At 44.0% G+C, this 19,803-nt stretch overlaps 1 protein-coding gene across 15 annotated transcripts in view; it reads left to right on the forward strand.

Moving 5' to 3' along the window:
• Positions 1-19,803, forward strand: part of CADPS2 (calcium dependent secretion activator 2) — a 777,539-nt gene that overhangs the window by 103,000 nt on the left and 654,736 nt on the right. For all 15 annotated transcript variants that reach the window (XM_040343717.1, XM_040343721.1, XM_040343726.1 and 12 more), the window contains exon 4: positions 11,591-11,671. In XM_040343717.1, coding sequence (XP_040199651.1) covers positions 11,591-11,671 — 81 coding nt within the window. The remainder of the gene's footprint in view (positions 1-11,590; positions 11,672-19,803) is intronic.

A 19,803-nucleotide genomic window follows, 5' to 3' on the forward strand; every position in this document is an offset into this window, starting at 1 on the left:
GCATGTACCCAACACTGTGGTCAAACAGTTCGGGGGACTCCTCAGGAGGACTTGGTGGGGCTAGAGAAGGAGTGACTGATGCCATTGAGCAGAGGGAAGAGAACACCTTGGCAGCTGCTTTGCCAAAGTACCCTGAGCTTGGGTGAGAGAGGATGAGGAGGATGAGGACGGCTTGGTCATTCACTCTACCAAGTCTTCGGCATGTTGCGGCTCAACACGGCCAGCTGCTGAAAACAAGGACGAGCGTGTCCAACGGCCACGTGCTGATGAGGATGCACCGTGTCCACGACCAGCACTGTTGCCTCTAGACGTAGAGCCAGCTTGCCTTCGTGACTCTCTGCCTCTCCTTGTTTTCCTTCCAGACATACTAATGGCCTGCAGAGGACACGTGCAGTACACACACACCTCGTAGCTTTAGGTGCAAACTGCAGAGGACACGTGCAGTACACACCAAGTAGCTTTAGGTGCAAACTACAGAGGACACGGTAGCTTTAGATGCAAACTGCAGAGGACACGTGCAGTACACACTAAGTAGCTTTAGGTGCAAACTACAGAGGACACGGGCAATACACCACGTGAGAATACTGCAGCTAGCACAATCACCTGCCTGCCAGTAAATTAGGAATAGCTGATCTAGCTAAACTATACAGTGTATAAATATATGTACAACACATGGGATGCATATATATCCTCTACACACTGTAACTTTAACTGACTAGCCTGCCTGCTCTATCTACCTAGAAAACATGACACTGCCTCTCTCTCTGTCTGTCTGTCTTTAACCACCGCCACAACACACTACACAAGGCCGACCTGCAGGTGGCCTTTTATAGTGTGGGGCGTTGACTAAACCCCCTGAACCATAATTGGCCAAAGCTACCGTGGCTTTGGCCAATTATGGCTCTGTTTTTTGCGCACTGTGATTGGCCAAGCATGCAGGTCATAGTGCATGCTTGGCCAATCATCAGCCAGCAATGCACTGCGATGCCGCAGTGAATTATGGGCCGTGACGCGCCACTCGAATTTGGCGCGAACGGCCCGTATCGTTCGTATTTCGACGAACGGTCGAACATACGATGTTCAAGTCGTACATGGGTTCGACTCGAACACGAAGCTCATCCCTAGCCCCCATGTCGCAGGTGTCAAAAAGTCAGACCTGTCCTTTGAAGACTCTGTGGTTCTTAAAGATAAAATGGACAAGAAGGCTGATTCCTTGCTACGTAAAGCCCAGGATGCTTCAGCTTTCTCCTTGGGTCCAGCTGTAGTATCCACCTGCGTGGCTAGGAATTTGGACGTATGGGTTCAGCGCCTGGACGATATTCTTTCATCCAACACCCCCCAAAGAGGAGATTAGGGAGTCTCTCCCACTCATTGCCAAGTTGGTTGCCTTCTTTGCTGATGCTGCTGCAGATTCCGTAAAGGCTGCGGCCAGGTCTTCTGCTCTCATTAATTCAGCCAGACGGGCTTAAATCTTGGGAGGGTGATCTTGCCTCCAAAAATAAACTCTGCTGCATCCCCTTTGAAGGCAAGCTCTTATTCGGTTCCTCCTTGGTGTGGGTCCTAGCTCGTTCCTCTGAGAAGAGTAAACGGTTCCCTTCTCAAATGAATAAGCCACAGAATAAGAAGCCTTTTCGCGGGTCTCAGAACAAGGTTAATTTTTAAACCAACGGGCAAAGAAAAAGTGGTCCTTTAACAATGATAAGCAAAAAGGGGGGTCTCTTTGCTCATTCAGCCCCTTCCAAGAATCCCCAGTGAGGCCAGAATAGGGGTAGGGGGAAGGTTGTCCCATTTCGTCAAGGAATGGGCAGAGATTTTCGATAATTTCTTTATTCTTCAAACATTAGAAAGGGGTTACAGGTTGGAATTCAAGAGTCTTCCCCCCCCTCAGAGATTTTTCCTTACCCATCTGCCGAGAGACCAAGTGAGGCGGCAAGCCATGTTGAGTCTGATTTCAGTGTGGGAAACTGAAGGAGGCGGCAAGCCATATTGAGTCTGATTTCAGTGTGGGAAACAGAAGGGGTTATTTCTCCTGTTCCGGAAACTCAAAAATTCGGGCGATTTTTTTTTTTTTTTTTCCCACGTCTTGAGTCATTGGAAGTTCAATGCCCTTCCTTTTGGTCTCTCGGCAGCACCTAGCATTTTTACAAAGATCATGGCCGAGGTCATTGCTTTTTTCGGATACAAGGTGTATCGATCGTCCCATATCTGCACGATTTTTTGATCTTTGCTCAATACAGAGTCTCTAATCCGGGATCTGCAGTTGGTCTTGCGGACTTTTCAGAAAATCGGGTGGAAAGTCAACCAACGGAAGTCTTGTCTGGTGCCCCCCCAGAGCATACTTTTTCTGGGTTATCAAATAGACTCTGAAGATTTTTCTTCCCGAGGAGAAAATTTTGAAACTTCTTCTCTCCTTGCAGGCCTTCAAGTTACTCCCACAGACCTCTCTTCGGCATATGCAGTTATTAGGTTTAATGACTGTGGCCATCCCAGGGGTACCCTGGACCCAACTGCATTCCAGACCCCTTCAGGCGTTTCTCTTACGCCATTGGGATCGCAGGAAGGATTCTCTAGATCAGCTGGTACAGCTGCCAAGAGAGGATTCTAACAATCTCTCCTGGTGGGAGCAGTGGGAACACCTGCAGGGAGGGAAGAACTGGGCGCAACATACTCCAGTGAAAGTTACTACAGACGCCAGTCTGTGGGGCTGGGGTGCGCACTCTCAGGGCAGACAGGCCCAGGGAGCCTATTTACCAGAGGAGGCAGGCCGCTCCTGAAATTTTAGGGAACTGCTAGCTGTGGGGAAAGCTCTCTTGGCCCTGTTTAAGAGACCTATTGGTTTTCTCAGACAATGCCACCACGGTGGCATACCTGAACAAGCAAGGGGGCACTCATTCAGAGTTGCTTCTGACGCTGACACGGCACATTCTGTTCTGGACAGAAATCCATATCGCCTCAATCAGGGCAGTCCACATCGGGTTCAAAGAATGCACTGGCAGACTATCTGAGCAGAGTGAGGGTCAGGTCCAGCTGTTGGGAGCTACATCAAGGCACGTTCCAGGCGATTGTGCTAAGATGGGGTCTTTCTGCGGATGATCTTTTTGCCTCCAGTCTCAACAGAAAACTGACGGTTTTCTTTTCGCTGGAGAGCGAGACAGGGTCCTTGGGGACGGATGCTCTCTCCTTCACATGGGATTTCACGCTGGCCTATGCCTCCTACCCCCCCTTTTCCCCCTCTTACCTCTGGTAGTTCGGAAAATTATTCGGGATCGGGCAGAAGTGGTTCTGATTGCCCCCTGGTGGCCCAGGAGAAGTTGTTTTTTTCCTCCCTGGCTCCTACCAGATCGGAAGGATCTCCTCCATCAGGGACCAGTGTTGCATCCAAGCCCTCAGACCTTCCATTTGACTTCCTGGAGGCTGAGCGGCACATCTTACAGTTGAGAGGGTGTTCAGAGAAAGTTATTCAAACTATCCTGGACAGCCACAAGTTGGTCACAAAAAGAATCTATGGGAAAGTTTGAAAAACTTTTATTTCCTGTAAAGGAAATCCGGTTTAGATTCTTTTTCCACTCCCTGTGTATTAGATTTTTTACACAGAGGAGTAAAGCAAGGACTATCTGTCAGCACCCTTGGGGTTCAGGTTTGCGGCCCTGTCTGTGTTTTCAGACAAGAGACTAGCGAGAGATCCTTTGATCAGGAGGTTCCTTTCAGCCAGATCTAGACATGCTCCCAGGATCGTCAAACATGTGCCTCCTTGGGATCTGTCATTGGTATCAAATGCTCTAACAAGGTATCCTTTTGAGCCTTTGCATGAAGCTTCCCTGAAATTGATTTCCTTTTTAGCTATTATGTCAGGGAGAAGGATTTCTGATTTGCAATCCCATTCCTGTAAAGACCCCCCTTCCTGAGGATTTTAGAGGACGGGGTAATGATTAGGCCTGATCCTTTCTATTTGCCCAAAGTTTCTTCTAACTTTCATAGGTCCCAGGGAGTAGTCCTTTCTAGTTTCTGTACCTCTCCCAAAAATGTTGTGGAGGAAATATTTTGTTTGTTAGACATAGAGATGTCTTCTGCGTTACCTAGAGATATCCAGGGGATTTAGGAGTTCCTCCCATCTGTTAGTATTGTTCAGTGGCCCCAAGAAGGGGTCCAAAGCGTCTAAAAGCTTTATCGCTAGATGGATTAGGGAAGCTATTTGCGAAGCTTACAAAGCGTCAGGTCGTAGCCCTCCCTTCTGGAATTTGGGCTAATTCAATGAGATCCATGGCTATGTCATGGGCAAAAAGAGCTGGGGCATCATGGGAAGAAATTTCTAAAGCTGCTGTTTGGTCCTCCTCTCATGAGTTTGTAACATTTATAGAGTTCATATGCTCTCCAGCCAGGACCTCTCATTTTTGGTAGGAAAGTGCTTTAGGCTGTTGTCCCTCCCTAAGGTATAGTATCTTGCTTATCAACTAGCTATCCTGGAAGGTAAGGGGGGAAAACCCTGTTGGACTTACCGGTAACGGTATTTCCAGGACAGTCTCTATATTCCCACTCTATTCTACTTTTACCTAGTGGTGGTGTTTTTGTTATGGTTTTTTTTTTTCTCTGCCGAGTGCACTTTGGAGGTTTGCTTGATCTTCTAAACAACTGAGGTTCAGAGGAAAGGGAGGGGCATTTTAAATTGTATCTGATTTGTGTTTCCTGTAGAGGGCGGAGCCAATAATCTCTCAAATAGCTGTCCTGTAAGGTTCCTGTAAATACCGTTTCCGGTAAGTCTAATGGGGTTTTTGTACACTCAGGTGGCCATACTATTTTTGCAATTTTTTCCTTTGCTTTGTTTTTCACTTATAGCTTTCAGATTTTTTGAAAGACCCCCAAAACCATATATTTTCTGAAAGCAAATGACCTTTTAGAATAAAAGGTGCTACTGATTTTTTTTTTTAGATGCATGGTATTTGCGCAAATTTTTATCAAACCAATACATTTGCAAAGAATACACTAAAACCATTCTTGGAAGATAAAGTAAATTTTACAAAATTTCTACTAAATATAAAAGCGTAATCTATATTGAGATAATAAATAACAAATATTTGTAACTTTTAAATTGCGCCTTTTTGCAAAATGGGGAAAATTGAACAGATGCAAAAGTGTAAATATCCAAATTTCTCAAATCTGAAGGTTTTCATTTTTCCCTTGCAGCTTTCAGAATTTGTGAAAGACCCCCCAAAACCATATTTTTCTGAAAGAATGACCTTTTTGCGCAAATGTTTATCAAACCAATATATTTGCAAAAAATACCCCATACCCACTCTTGGCAGATAAAAACTCAGCTAATTTTACAAAATTCCTGCTAAATTCCTACTAAATATTAAAGCTTTAAATGTATTGAGTTAATAAATAACAAATATTTGTATTTTAAATGGCGTTTTTTTGAGAAATAATGAAAATCGGAGGTACGCAAACGTTTTAGAAAATCTGGAGGTTTTCCTTTTTTACTTACAGCTTTCGGAATGTGTAAAAGACCCCCCAAACCATACATTTTTTGAAAGCACATGGCAAGTAGAATAAAAATAAGGCACTACTGTTTTTTAAGGCAGCACAATATTTGCCCAAATGTTACTAAAGCCTTGTTTGCATATGGCATACTAAAGTGTACACCCACGGAGGGCCATGTTTACGCTCACAGGGAGTAGCAGGTGTTTCTTGCATCCTGTACAGGTAGTCCCATTTATGTCAACTGGCAGCGTCACTGTGTAGGAGTCAGTGCGGGTGGACCTGGGGAGTTTTGCAACGTTTGTTTTTTTATTTACTTTTTAAGTTTTTTGTTTTTGTGGGGGGTGGGTGGTCTTTGAAATATCAGAGGTCTAAAGAGACCCTAATTTCTCTATTTCTGAGCAGGAACTGAAGATGGACCCTTTCTCTCTGGCTCTTTACTTTAATGCTCAGAGCGGCCATGGATCGAGGGTGCAGGGGAAATGGGGGGGGGGGGAATGACCCATCTGGACCCCCCCCAAAGCCCAATGCGGCAGAGGAGGGATGCCGGATAATGATAGTGGCTGCATGGATCCGGTTTCGGGGGGTTTGGATCGGGTAGGGGATCGGTGCTGGGGGGAGAAGGGGGTGAAGGGAAGGAATAGAGTAGGGGGGCAGTTTTAAGAATAAAGTGGGAAGTGGAGTGGAAGGGGACAGGCAAGCGACGGCATTGGTGTGGGGGGCCGGTCACATTAGGGGTAATAACTCAACTGGTTGTAATTTGCTGATCTGAGTTATAGAATTGTTTAGCAGAGTCTGCTGAACAATTCTGATATAATCTTATGGTCATTAAAGTGACCATAAGCTTATAGAAGAGGGAGAAATTGGGTCCTTGCCGTACGAATTTGACCACCTGCGGGCTCATCTGTAGGCCTGTACTGTGTACAGACTTGGCAGTGAAAGGGTTAAAGCCATCCTTTGAATCTAAATGTGTTTAGAAATAAAAACTGTTAATGATGCATTAAAGTTATAATAATTTTCTCTCAAGCTTCTTCCAGGACAGCCCATGAGACCTAGGGCTCCTCCTACCAGGACAGAAAACGCGTCACCCCCACCAGATAAAACAGCGGTCCTCCAAACCCCATGTCAGTATTAGTGTTTCCTCCGAATGGAGGGGTAACATGTTTTTCCTTGGCCCAGAGTGGCACATCCACCGGGGGAGTTGGTTTGTGGCTGCTGTCCCTGCTTCTCAGTACATGGGGAATGTCGGCACCGTGATGTTGTCTGAGCTCCCTCCTGCATAGGCAGCGGCGGTATCGGCTTTTTTTCCCTGTCAAACAGCCAGGCTGGAGCATGCAGGGGAAGGAGGAAGATGCGCGCAGCGATGGGCGGAACTTGCGTTCCAAGCTGGCTCACAGGAAGTACCCAAAGGGGTCACTTCCAGGGCGTAGTTCCGGTCTCCAGACGTCGCGAACAGGGACGCTGGGAGGCTGGTCCTTTTTTAATAGAGTGAAACCCAGCAAAGGCTGCGGACCACTACAGGGGCAGGATGGACTTCTTTGAGATACCTGCACAGGCAGCGGAATCGAGCCCTAACGCCAGCTCCTCACAGGTAAGCCTGAAGTGTATGTACTTTCTTGCACAGCCTGCGAGTGTCTTTTTCCCTTGTAACTAGTAGGGATTAGGTGAGGGGGCACATTTTTTTTTCTCCTGCACGGGGTGTGATGGGAGGGTATGTGGCAGAAAACCTACAGGGTCATATTTTGTCTTGCAGGCCAAGACTCAGGACAAAGCCTAAGCGCAGCCACCAAAAAAGAAGTGTGCGGTTTGTGGAAATAAACTAAGCTCCTCATGGAACAAAGCAGTTTTTTCGCTCCTGTATTTCAGGCCTAGTAAAAGATGACCCGGTAGCCTCATGTTAGAGAATACTGACTTCAGTTCCGCCCCTTTCACACTGGGGCGGGAGGCGTGGCTAAAAATAGCAGCGCTATACCATCGGAATTGCCGCGGGATTTGGCTGCTAGCGGTGCGGTATTAACTCCCGCTAGCGGCCGATAAAGGGTTAATTCCCGCCCGCAGTGCGCCTCTGCAGGTTTAAGTTATATTTGGAAGACGTGGATAACTTATTAAAGGCTATTTATACAACTCTTGAAATGGAAGAGGAGGAGGTACAATTGTCTAAACATGTCCTTATGTACAAAGGTTTGCACAAAAAGAAATCTAAAGTCTTTCCAGTGCACAGTTCCCTCTTTGATACGATCAAGCTGGAGTGGGAAAATCCAGAGAGAAAACCTTTCTTTTTCTGGTAACCTAAAAATGTTTCTATTTGATGAGGTTGCAGCGCAGCCGTGGAACAAAAATCCAAAGTTAGACGCACCTCTTTTTCAAAAGTTTCAAAAAATTCGGACCTGGCGTTTGACAATATGGGCACGCTTAAGGACCTGAGGACAAGAGAGGAGATATCCTTCTTCACAGAGCCTGGGATTCAGCTATTGGGAATCATAAACCGGCTCTGGCCTCCACTTGTGTAGCCAGAAACCTGGAAGAATGGCTGACACAAATACAAACCCGTCAGTTGGCAGGTACCTCTAGGGAAGAGATACTAAAATCCTTTCCTCTCCTTTTTAGTGCCGTGGGTTTTTTGGCTGATTCTTCCACAGAGTCAGTAATAATGACAGCCAGGACTTCGGCCTTAGTGAATTCAGCCAGAAGAAGCCTTTGGCTTAAAACCTGGTTAGGTGATGCAGCCTTTAAATTGCGCCTATGTGGGCTTCCCCTAACAGGGGATCATCTTTTTGGCCCAGGTCTGCAGGAGGCACTGGAACGTATGGCCGATAGAAAAAAGGCCTTTCCAGAAAACAAGACAAAGCAGACAGACAGAAAAAAAAATTGTGGCTAAAGCAGGCAGCAAAGTCCTAGAGAAAAGGACAACAGGCCCAAGAAACATTGCATCTAAAGCCACTTTGGCTAGATGGATAAAACAAGCCATCTCGGAAGCTTACAAAATTAGAGAAGTTCCTCCACCTTTTGCCACTGAGCATTCAACAAGAGCTTTGTCTGTCTTGGGCTGAGAGGGCTGGTGCCTCACCGGAATAAATTTGCAAGGCTGCCACATGGTCCAGTTATTTGACCTTCATTAAACATACGTTGCTGTGCGTTATTTGATATTTACTTTATTATATTCTTCCACTGGCAAGCGCCATTACACCCCCCTTTTTGCATATGTCATTTGGTGCGTGAGCACTGTTTTGGTAGTGGCTGCTGCTTTCTTATTTCTTATTTTATTTTAGTATTGTTATTTTAATTATACCATCATTCAGTTGCCCATGGTTAGTTTGGTTTTGCGCATTAGTTCCCCCCTTTATACTTCATTAAACATTGTCGCCTGGATCTCCTATCTGCTCAGGAGCAGGCGTTTGGTTGAAAGGTCCTTCAGGCAGTTGTCCCACCCTAGACTGGCTCATCATCTCATGGGCTGTCCTGGAAGACGCTTGAGAGAAAAGCTGAGTTAGACTTACCGGTAACTCCTTTTCTGAGAGTCTTCCAGGACAGCCGGATTCCCACCCGGTTTTGTATGGAAATTTATGTGTATTATGCATATGTTTTTCAGGGAAGTACTACGGATCTCGAGAAGACTGACATGGGGCCTGGAGGACCGCCCTTTTATTTGGTGGGGGTAACGCGTTTCCTGTCCTGGTAGGAGGAGCCCTAGGTCTCATGGGCTGTCTTGGAAGACTCTCAGAAAAGGAGTTACCGGTAAGTCTAACTCAGCTTTTTTGGTTCCTTATTGCATTGCAATATTGCATATTCGCCAATATGCATGTTAAAATGCAGGCAGTAACTTTGCATTACTAAGAATAAGCGATATATTGAATTGTTTCTACATTCAAAGATGATTACAAAATGATCTGCATAACGATGACTGTTGCTGAGAATGACATTTTTTCATTATTTTAGTATTGTCCTTTTGTATACACTCATTTTTATACTATTCAACAAGGTGATCATGTTGAAAGTTGAAGCTGCATATGGCAGTATACATTTCTCATGATATTGGCTGCATAGATGTAATATGCTATAACTACAGTAATTTTCTGTATAGTATAGGTCATGTAATATATAGTATTCAATTTGTAGTAAAATGTGGCTTTTTATTTAAATGGTTCTTGCAGTATGTTTTGACATATCTGAGAGATATCTGAGAAGCCCTTAGAACTATACTAAACCCAGAACTAGATATGTATAATGCAGCTTATCGGTTATTAGATTTAGTGGCTGCATTTGTTTTTAGGCTTTTTTCCCCCTCTGTTTTTCACCTGATGATCTGGCCAGTAACACATCACCTGTATTAGAGTGCACCAGCTCTGGATGAAGGAGCAACAGACACCTTTTGGACAGCAGTATTGTAAATATGGGGAGAGAGGAGTGTTAGATGAACTACACTAACAGATTGAAGCCACACTCCAGGTGACACGTCACAGCAAAGTGTTTTTTTTTTTCCTGCTGGGGTAACGGTTGATTATTCTAAGCACTCCTTGTCAGTATTAATCTATTTGTCTCAGCCATGTAACTGCTATGTCTGAAGGACCGCATGTTCTGTTAAAAATCGGACTTGCTGGCCATGTCACTAGGTAAAAAAAAATGCAGTCATCACATCTAAGAATTAGTACTCTGCAATCTAATAAATGTTTACTGTTGGTTATAATACTGCTTTAATGATGAATTCCAGGTGTGGATTTTTTTTAAATACATTGATCCAAGCTGTGCCAATGTCTTTATCATACATGGCCAATGCCCGGCAGCTGTGAATACATACTGCTATTCTATTGATCTCCACTTGCTTCTGGGTCCCATGCTGAACTGATGGCCTGCTGAATTCTGAACACAGAAGGTTGACTGCTCAGCATGGGTACCATTCCAAGAAAGCTTTTATATTTTTTGAATAAATGAAAAACGTTCTCTGATTGGACGAGGTAGAGAGGCAGGGCATGGCATCACTAAATATATTTATGGTACACATAGAGTAAAAAACTAAGTAGAGCGAAGAGTGGAGAAAACTAAATTACACCTAGGATAAATAACAATTCTTTAGAGTCGTACTACGTTTTTTCGGGTGGGCAGCAACATGAGCAGACACCCTTGTCCATGTTATTACATTTGAGTGTCGTGCGTTTACAGATGCTTCCTTTTAGCTATAGAGGTGCTTCAGCACCAGTGGCAGCTGGTGACGTTTTAAGATGGTGCCAGACCCCGCCCTTTGTTACCCCTCCCACTTCTCACAAGCCACACCCTTATAGAATCCACCCACTCTGTCCCCAGTATTCCAATTGCTTTCACCCATAGTGTTAGGAGTATATAGCTCAGCCTCACGGATCGGGGTATACAGCTCGGCCTCACGGATCAGGGTATACAGCTCGGCCTCACAGATCGGGGTATACAGTTAGGCCTCATGGATCGGGGTATACAGCTCGTCCTCACGGATCAGGGTATACAGCTCGTCCTCACGGATCAGGGTATACAGCTCGTCCTCACGGATCAGGGTATACAGCTCGGCCTCACGGATCAGGGTATACAGCTCGGCCTCACGGATCAGGGTATACAGCTCGGCCTCACGGATCAGGGTATACAGCTCGGCCTCACGGATCAGGGTATACAGCTTAGAAAAGAACCCCGAGCTCAGACGGGTGTCAGGTACTTGCTGCCAGACTAGTATCCTCTCCAAGTGCTCCTGTGTCTCCATGAGAGCAGCAGAGGTATGCTTCCTCCAGGACAGCGCATTTGCTCATCTTTTTAAGTGCCAGACATCCAATAGGAATGCCTGTCGCTTTGGCCAATCGGGAAACAGGTTTGACTCCCTGCCTCCTGATTGGGGAGGGGGAACATTGGTGTGAACATTAATTTGCTATCGTCACACGATTGGGTGGGATCGGGGAGCACTCTATGCCATAAAATCATGAAGCATCTTTAACAAGGTGTCTGAAAGTTTAATAACTATCACAGTAATGAGCAACCTGATTTTGGTCAGATGAAGAACATCATTAAATTTGGCTTATTTCAGTGTTTAAGATGGTCAGTAGGGATTTCAGCTATGTGTAACTGCTAAGCAAAAACTAAACGTTTGCTATTTGTGTTCTAGTTGGATAATGCAGATGAACAAGCAGCCCAGATTCGACGAGAACTTGATGGACGTTTACAAGTTGCAGAACAAATGGCGAAGGTAAATGGCCACATACTGTAGGTATTCTTTGTCAAGAGTGCTTTGAATGATTTCTCAGGGAAAAAAAAAATACTATTTCCAAACTTGAAACAAATGCATCAACCTTCACTCTATGGAAGTTAGTTTCAAAGATAAAAAACTGATACAAAAGAAAAAACATAATAGATTCCTTTCACTGTTAAAGTGGAGGTTCCATCAAAAAAACAATTTTGCTTTAAACTGTAGCTTATGACTAAAAAATAAAAAAAAACAATATTTTTTTTTTTATTCATCTGGAAATGCCTGTTGCTATGCGGTCCCACGAAATCTGCCTTTGAAACCACCTAGGATTCTGACATCATCTCCCTCTAATGCTCCTGGGAAATGTGTGTCATCATTTCCCAGGATGCAGTGCGCTGTCCAATTATCACTCCCCAATGCCATCCAAGACTTCCGGGAAGTAAGTGCCTGTTGGCTTCACAATGCCCACAAGCAAAATGACAACGGTGTAGATATCGTTTTATAAACTAACTTTTTTGAATATCTTTGCAGATCGGCGGCGGATTGTAAAATAGTAAGTGACCAGATTTACATTATAAAAACGCAGGATGAAAGGACATACATTTAAAAAATGCTAATTGTGGTTGGAACTCCGCTTTAATGCTTGATTTTTTTTAACTGCATTAAAGTCAAACAAGGCTCTAAGCAGGTTATTAGCTTTGCTGAAGGCAATGGAGGGGGGTGGTGCATTGGAGATTCACAGTATAGAGGTGATGACAGTGAAGGACAGGGGCAGTACAGTAGGGAGCAGTATGGGGTAAAATTAGGGTGGTGCTGGTGGCAGATTAGAGCAGTGTTTCTCAACTCCAGTCCTCGAGGTGCCCCAACAGGTCATGTTTTCAGTATTTCCCTCAGATGAAAGGGCTGTGATAATTACTATGGCAATGAAACTGATCAAATCGCCTGTTGGGGCGCCTTGAGGACTGGAGTTGAGAAACCCTGGATTAGAGGAACAGTGCAGGAGAAAAAGAGAAGGCAATTCAAACGGACTAGAAGGAGCAGCACAGGGAGTTTTTAAATGTGGTTAAAGGAGCAGTACAGGAAGGAATGCGAGAGGAGCAATATGGAGGTGTGCTCAAAGCTGTTAAGAGGTGTACACACTTCACCACCCAAGGGGAGCAGCTTAGCACCTTAGTGTGTTTGTTATTTAACCTATTCACTACTTAGTATTTACTTTTTTGGCGCGGAATTGCGTTTTTCATTATATCAAGAGGAGAGCAGTACAGGTAAGACCTGAAGGCAGACAGGAGAAGCAAAAAGGGAAATGGGTGCTGGAAGTAAATGAGTGTAGCAGTTTGGCTGTCTGCTGGAGGATGAGACAGTACAAGGGGACCTGGACAAGAAGAGAAGAATGGGGGCCACACAAATGCACAATACTTTCCATTTTCGAATGATGTATTTAACAGTGCTCTGTTGAGATGTTCAAAGCTATTTTTTTTATAACCTAACCCTGCTTTAAACTTCTCCACAACTTTATCCCTTATCTGTCTGATGTGTTTCTTGGCCTTCGTGAAGCTGTTTGTTCACTAAGGTTCTCTAACCACTTAAGCCCTGAAAGAATTGGCCCCTTAATGACCAGAGCACTTTTTGCAATTTGTCAGTGTGCTGCTTTAACTGGTAATTGCGTGGTCATGCAATGCTGGTACCCAAATAAAATGTGCATCCTTTTTTCCCACAAATAGAGCTTTCTTTTGATGGTATTTGATTGCCTCTGTGAATTTTTTATTTTTGTTTTTAATGCTATATAAACGGAAAAAAACCCTGAAAATTTTGAAAATATATATATTCTACTTCTACTTTCTACTTGTTATAAAAAAAAAATCCAATAAACTCATACATTTAGGCCAAAATGTATTTAGCCACATGTCTTTGGTAAAAAAAAATCTCAAGCGTATATTTATTGCTTTGCGCATCATAGTTACATAGTTAGTCAGGTTGAAAAAAGACACAAGTCCATCCAGTTCAACCACAAAAAACAAAAAATAAAAAAACACAGTAAAATCCCATACACCCAACTCCATACCCACAGTTGATCCAGAGGAAGGCAAAAAACCCCAGCGGAGCATGATCCAATTTGCTACAGCAGGGGAAAAAATTCCTTCCTGATCCCCCGAGAGGCAATCGGATTTACCCTGGATCAACTATACCTACAAATCTTAGTACTCAGTTATATTCTGTACATTTAGGAAAGAATCCAGACCTTTCTTAAAGCAATCTACTGAGCTGGCCAGAACCACCTCTGGAGGGAGTCTGTTCCACATTTTCACAGCTCTTACTGTGAAAAAACCTTTCCGTATTTGGAGGTGAAATCTCTTTTCCTCTAGACGTAAAGAGTGCCCCCTTGTCCTCAGTGATGACCGTAAAGTGAATAACTCAACACCAAGTTCACTGTATGGACCTCTTATATATTTGTACATGTTGATCATATCCCCCCTTATTCTCCTCTTCTCAAGAGTGAATAAATTTAGTTCCTCTAATCTTTCCTCATAGCTGAGCTCCTCCATGCCTCTTATCAGTTTGGTTGCTCTTCTCTGCACTTTCTCCAGTTCTCCTATATCCTTTTGGAGAACTGGTGCCCAAAACTGAACTGCATATTCCAGATGAGGTCTTACTAATGATTTGTACAGGGGCAAAATTATATCTCTGTCTCTGGAGTCCATACCTCTCTTAATACAAGAAAGCATCAGTTATAGCATCTACATTTTCTGGAATTTACATGGCTTTTAGTTTGACTGCCTATCCCAAGTAACTCCATTTTGATAAGTAGACGCCCCAAGGAAATTGCTGAGAGGCATGTCGATTGAGCCCATTGAATAATTCGTTTTTTTTGTCACGTGATTAAAAATGACAAAAAAAAATGAACACAAAGTTGTCACTAAATGATATTACTCGCATATGGCATTGAAATATGTGGAATTACATCGCAAAATACATTCTGCTGCTTCGCCTGAGTATGGGGATACCACATGTGTGGAACGTTTTGGCAGTCTAACTGCGTACAGGACTCCAAAATCCAATCACCGCCTTGGCGGACAATAGAGAGAGAAGAAAAATAAAACTAACAATTTTTTGGGCTTTTTTTTGTTCTTTTATGTAAACATTCCAGATTAGGGTCTCAAATTGTGATGGCCATCTCATCTTTCGAGACCCTGTGTAAGTGTGCCCTAGGATTGTGTAGTGCTGTACCCTACGCTAATGCTCCACTAGTGTGTGGTAGCATTTGAAACGGTCACAGATGCAGAGACCAGGTTTGTCAGGACAGGAGGGGCAACAAAAGCGGATGTCGCACCTAAATCTGTGTTTTCTGCAGACATGACATCTTCTTTGGCCTGGGGTACCAGGGAGGACATATGGAAAATGCCTCTCATGCAGCCGGTTCACTGCATTTGCATTGGGAATTTAAGCCACAGCACTTTCTGGAAACAGAAGGGCTGTGATGAGCTCTTCCTGGAATTTTAGGAAGGATCCAGTTCGTCCTCACGCTCTGTATAGCATATAAGCGTTCAGCAGAGCCAATTAAAATAAATATACAGACACTTTTTTGTACCAGCGTCTGGCCTTACGAGCAGTCAAGTACGTTGCCAACATCTGTTCGTTGAGGTCCACCCCTTCCATATTAAGGTTGTGTTCATAGACACAGATGGGTTTCTCCACAACAGCAGTTGTGGTTGGAATTTCGACTGTCGTATCTGCGTGAAAGGAGGAGAGAACAAAAACATTTTAGATTATGCCTCCACTTCACTGCAAGAAAATTATTACGTTTCAAGCAGGCACTCTCTCCCCCGTCGGCACTCTATAAGCCATTGGGGGAAGCCCCTGCAATTAGACCGCTCAGTGCCAATTCCAAAATCACGGTGATTAAAAAGTGGCATGCTTGTGTAATAATTGTCTACGTAAAAGTGGTACCCCTTTCCGAATAAGGGTGACACCATGTCCCACACAATCTTACCAGCTATGTAGTCTGGGCAGTTCTCTAGCTCCACGTGACCATCTATCTTTTCCCTCGTAAACCATAAAACACTAATATCTATCTATCTATCTATCTATCTATCTATCTATCTATCTATCTATCTATCTATCTATCTATCTATCTATCTATCTATCTATATATATATATATATATATATATATATATATATATATATATAATCTCCTGTTGCCCTGTCGCAGAGCTTATACATCTTGACCCCATATCTGGCTTGCTGGGAAGATACTGTTTTATAGACAAGCAGCCAGAAAACTTAATTGGGGACTGATCAACGCAGACAAATTGATTGAGTAAACAAGGCTGCAAACTGTTGGAAGTGGTTTATGAGGGGCCGAATTTTGTAGAGCCGATCAAATCCAGGGTCACCCCGAGGATAACAGAGTTCATTTTCGTTGAAGTGCGTAAATCACAACACAAGATGTGTTCGTATCGTGTCCTGTTTATGCAAGCAGAGAACACGGGCATATGACGAATTGGGTCAGTGGACCAATATGACCGCAACTCAATTTTTTTAGTTCTGCCCATGAGGAAGGTTAGCCCCAGGAAGGTCTTAAATTCAGTATAACTCTGTAATAGGTTTCTAATCTCTGGCAAGGGTCAACTGGGGTTGGTGGCGATGAATTGACAGCAAACAAATTGCTTTGGTTCACAATGGATCTATAGATCTTCCATGAAAAAACCCACTGAAAAAAATCTAATTGCGTAAAATCAACGGTTTCCACCTGAATTCTGGGTTGGCCAGTGAATGGGGAAGTGCAGGCGCTGCAGAAGTGGAAGGCTCTCAATTCGGTTTGGTAAATGCAGAGGTAAGGGCACTATGGGCTTTGGGCCTGTGTTCGTTTTCTTGGCTGCGGGACACTACTTGTGCTAGCCAACGCACCAGCTTGAACTACACTTATGGGACTCGCCATGTCACCAAGTGTTACTGCAGTGCTGGATGTACTAGGCTGCTGGTACTTGCCAGTTCCCCAGAAGGATGCATGGTACTAGTACTAGCTCTCTGCTCCGTACGAAAGCCATGTGGTTCTTCTCAACTGCAGAAGTACGGATTTGCATAAGCCTGACCTTGGCAGGGGCCACTTCTCCGTCGTCTGTCAGGGTCCCGCTGTCTACTGGTTCATATTCTAAGCCTGAATCTGACAGATGGGTGACTTCCTCCTCACTCATCTATTATGCTCAGAAATGTGTAGGTCTTTTCTATTGTACCTTCGATTTGGACATTGTGGCCTCTAAATTTACTGGTACAACTAGTGAAACTGACAGGGAAAAAAAGAGCACCTGATTGTCAGCGACTGCTTCAAATGCTACCAAAAAAACCTGTTGGCGTTCACAGGGATCAGCCTGACTCTGTGAATGCTTCAGTTATGTGTTTTATTAGGGCTGGGCGGAGGGGCTAAATACAGGTGCTAGCAGGTATTTGGGCTGATCCCAGTAATGCTGCGTTTTTGGGAACCCTAAACTACTGGGGATGCTAATATAGTTCTGATCATATCAAATATATTGATCTGTTCAGACACTATACTTCTAAGGGAGGTGTATGGTGCGTGGGTGTTGGTGCTACTGGCACTAATCTGATGCTGCCTGTGGTGACGTGGACCCTAACTGGATGGTAAAACCTAACCGATGTTACCTGCCAATCAGGGGATTAGACCTTTGTTCAGCAATATATGGCGGGGTACCCTGATGCTATAAAAAACTGACAGTGACAGTAACTAGCTAACTACACACTGACAGGAGGTGATCAAGGGGTTACATTTTTATTAGGGGGGTGCCCTAGACCTATCTGGGCCTACTAAGTACCCCAACGCTGATTAGTGTCACAAATGACAGGACAGTGAGCGAAGAAAAATATGAAAACTGTACTTGGTGACACTGTGACAGGCAGTGAAGGGGTTAACTGGGGGGTGGGGTGGGGTGAAATGTGTGTCTGTGTGTCGGTGTAGTGTTGGTGTAACTCACGTTTGGATGTCCTCTCTCTGGAATGGAAAAGAATTCCAGAGAGGGAGATGACATTGCTTCCCTTGCCTGTGTCTACACTTACAGGCAGGGGACAGTCTCCCATTTGCCAGAACTGATCACCAGGTTCATGGCTTTAAAAGCAGCATTTTATTTCTGTCTGTGTGCATGAGGTCTGACAGTGATATTGAACTTGTAACAGCTTGGCGTTGCTATAGAATTTGCAATATTTTGGTACGCTGTACAACTGGATTCTTGGAACACAAGCTATTTACATGTCTAATTCCATTACATATCCCAAAAATATGAAGATTATTTTTCCTTATTTCAGGGGAGCGGCAAGAGCCATGCATTAAGACATATGAATACTTTTACCATAACCTTATAGATTGTAGTTTCTCGTTTGGTCACAAAGCCCTATTTTAAAGACACTATTCTTTCCATGCACTGAAATATCTTGAACCGGTTCCTGACCGGCTCATGCAGAATGGTTCTCCTGTGTGAAGTCCCGTACATATACAGCTTCGCCCAGGAGAGCCACCAGAGGGCCGCCTCCGCTGCACAGTGGGGAACCTGATGCGCGTGGCCCAGCGGGTGCGATCGCCGCCGGCCACACGCTATCTCGTGCACGAGCGGCAGCACAGGGGGGTGCGTGTGTGTGTGTGTGTGTAAACACATACAAATCCCCATGCTGTTAGAGTAGAGATGACAGAGTGTGTCTCTCCACAAAGTAATATAACTGCGGCAGCTGGTCCTTAAGTGGTTAAAACAGAAGTGCTGGATTTAAAAAACAAAAACTAATCATACTCACCTAGGTTGGTGCAGCATCGGTCCCCCATCGCCTCTAAGAGTGATGTCTGCTCAGTTCTCAGTCTTTAGTGAGCAGAGAGCTGGTGACTCAGTCACTCACTGTGGAGAGGGCGGGAGCAGCTGGCGTGCTGAGAGGCTGAACCAGCATCCGGTCAGGCATCTGGGTTGGTCCTGCCATTAAAGTCGGGATCCCTCCAGAGTCTGGACCAGCTGAGTGATGTCATTTGACAGCTGACTTTAGCCTACTGTTGGCTAAATACAGTGGGTGAACAAGTATTTGATACACTGCCGATTTTGCAGGTTTTCCTACTTACAAAGCATGTAGAGGTCTGTAATTTCTATCATAGGTACTCTTCAACCGTGAGAGACGGAATTTAAAACAAAAATCAATAAAATCACATTGGGAATGGAGATCAACATTCCCAGTATGCTTGTTATAGGGAAACATGTCGGTGGGAGCCAATAGGTGTCACCACATATCGGCAGGCTACCTGAACACTAGCAGCTGTTTTTAAAATTTAGTTTTTTTGTTTGCTGTGCTTTTTAAGAGTTTTTTTTTTTTTTTTTTTTTGGAATAAAGCACCATTTGCTTACTGCACTATGAAATTCTTCTCTTTCCTTTTTTATCATTGCACCTTCCACCTAATGAACTTCTTTGAGTTGAATACTCACTGAGTGGCAACACTAAATTACCTTCACGGACAGTTTGGAGCAGCTGATCGGAGGTGAGGTAAACAACCAGGCACCCGCCCAAAGGCTATACTGTTTGAGTGATCCCTGCACGGTGTTTGTGTACTAGACTGGCTGTCGGTGTGAACATCTGAAGCTGTCTTTCTTTTGGTACAAGGCGAGTTTGACTCCGGTGATAGGAGTCCACCATTCCTGGTAAGGGGCCATCTATATTACTCTCTCTCCTGAACGGGGTGCAATATTGAAAGTGTTGAAGCTCACCCATGGTCAAATGCATGATATATCGTGTGGATCATTTAACATAAGCAGGCTATATGACAAGTGAATAGTGCTGCACTCTGGGGACTGCTTTTAGATTTACAATAGCACCTTTGGATGTTTTTTATCCTTTTATATGGATGTTTTCTATCCTTTTTATATGAGTTTTTTTTAAAACACTGTTGCACACAGTTTTTGTGGGTATATATGTGTGTGTGTGTGTATATAGAGATAGATATATAGATATATTTTAATATATTGTTTTTATCTCTCTCTCTCTCTCTCTCTCTCTCTCTCTCTCTCTCTCTCTCTCTCTCTCTCTCTCTCTCTCTCATATTTATATATATATATATATATATATATATATATATATATATATATATATATATAT

Source organism: Rana temporaria, chromosome 3, assembly GCF_905171775.1.
Source record: "Rana temporaria chromosome 3, aRanTem1.1, whole genome shotgun sequence".
Classification (NCBI taxonomy): Eukaryota; Metazoa; Chordata; class Amphibia; order Anura; family Ranidae; genus Rana; species Rana temporaria.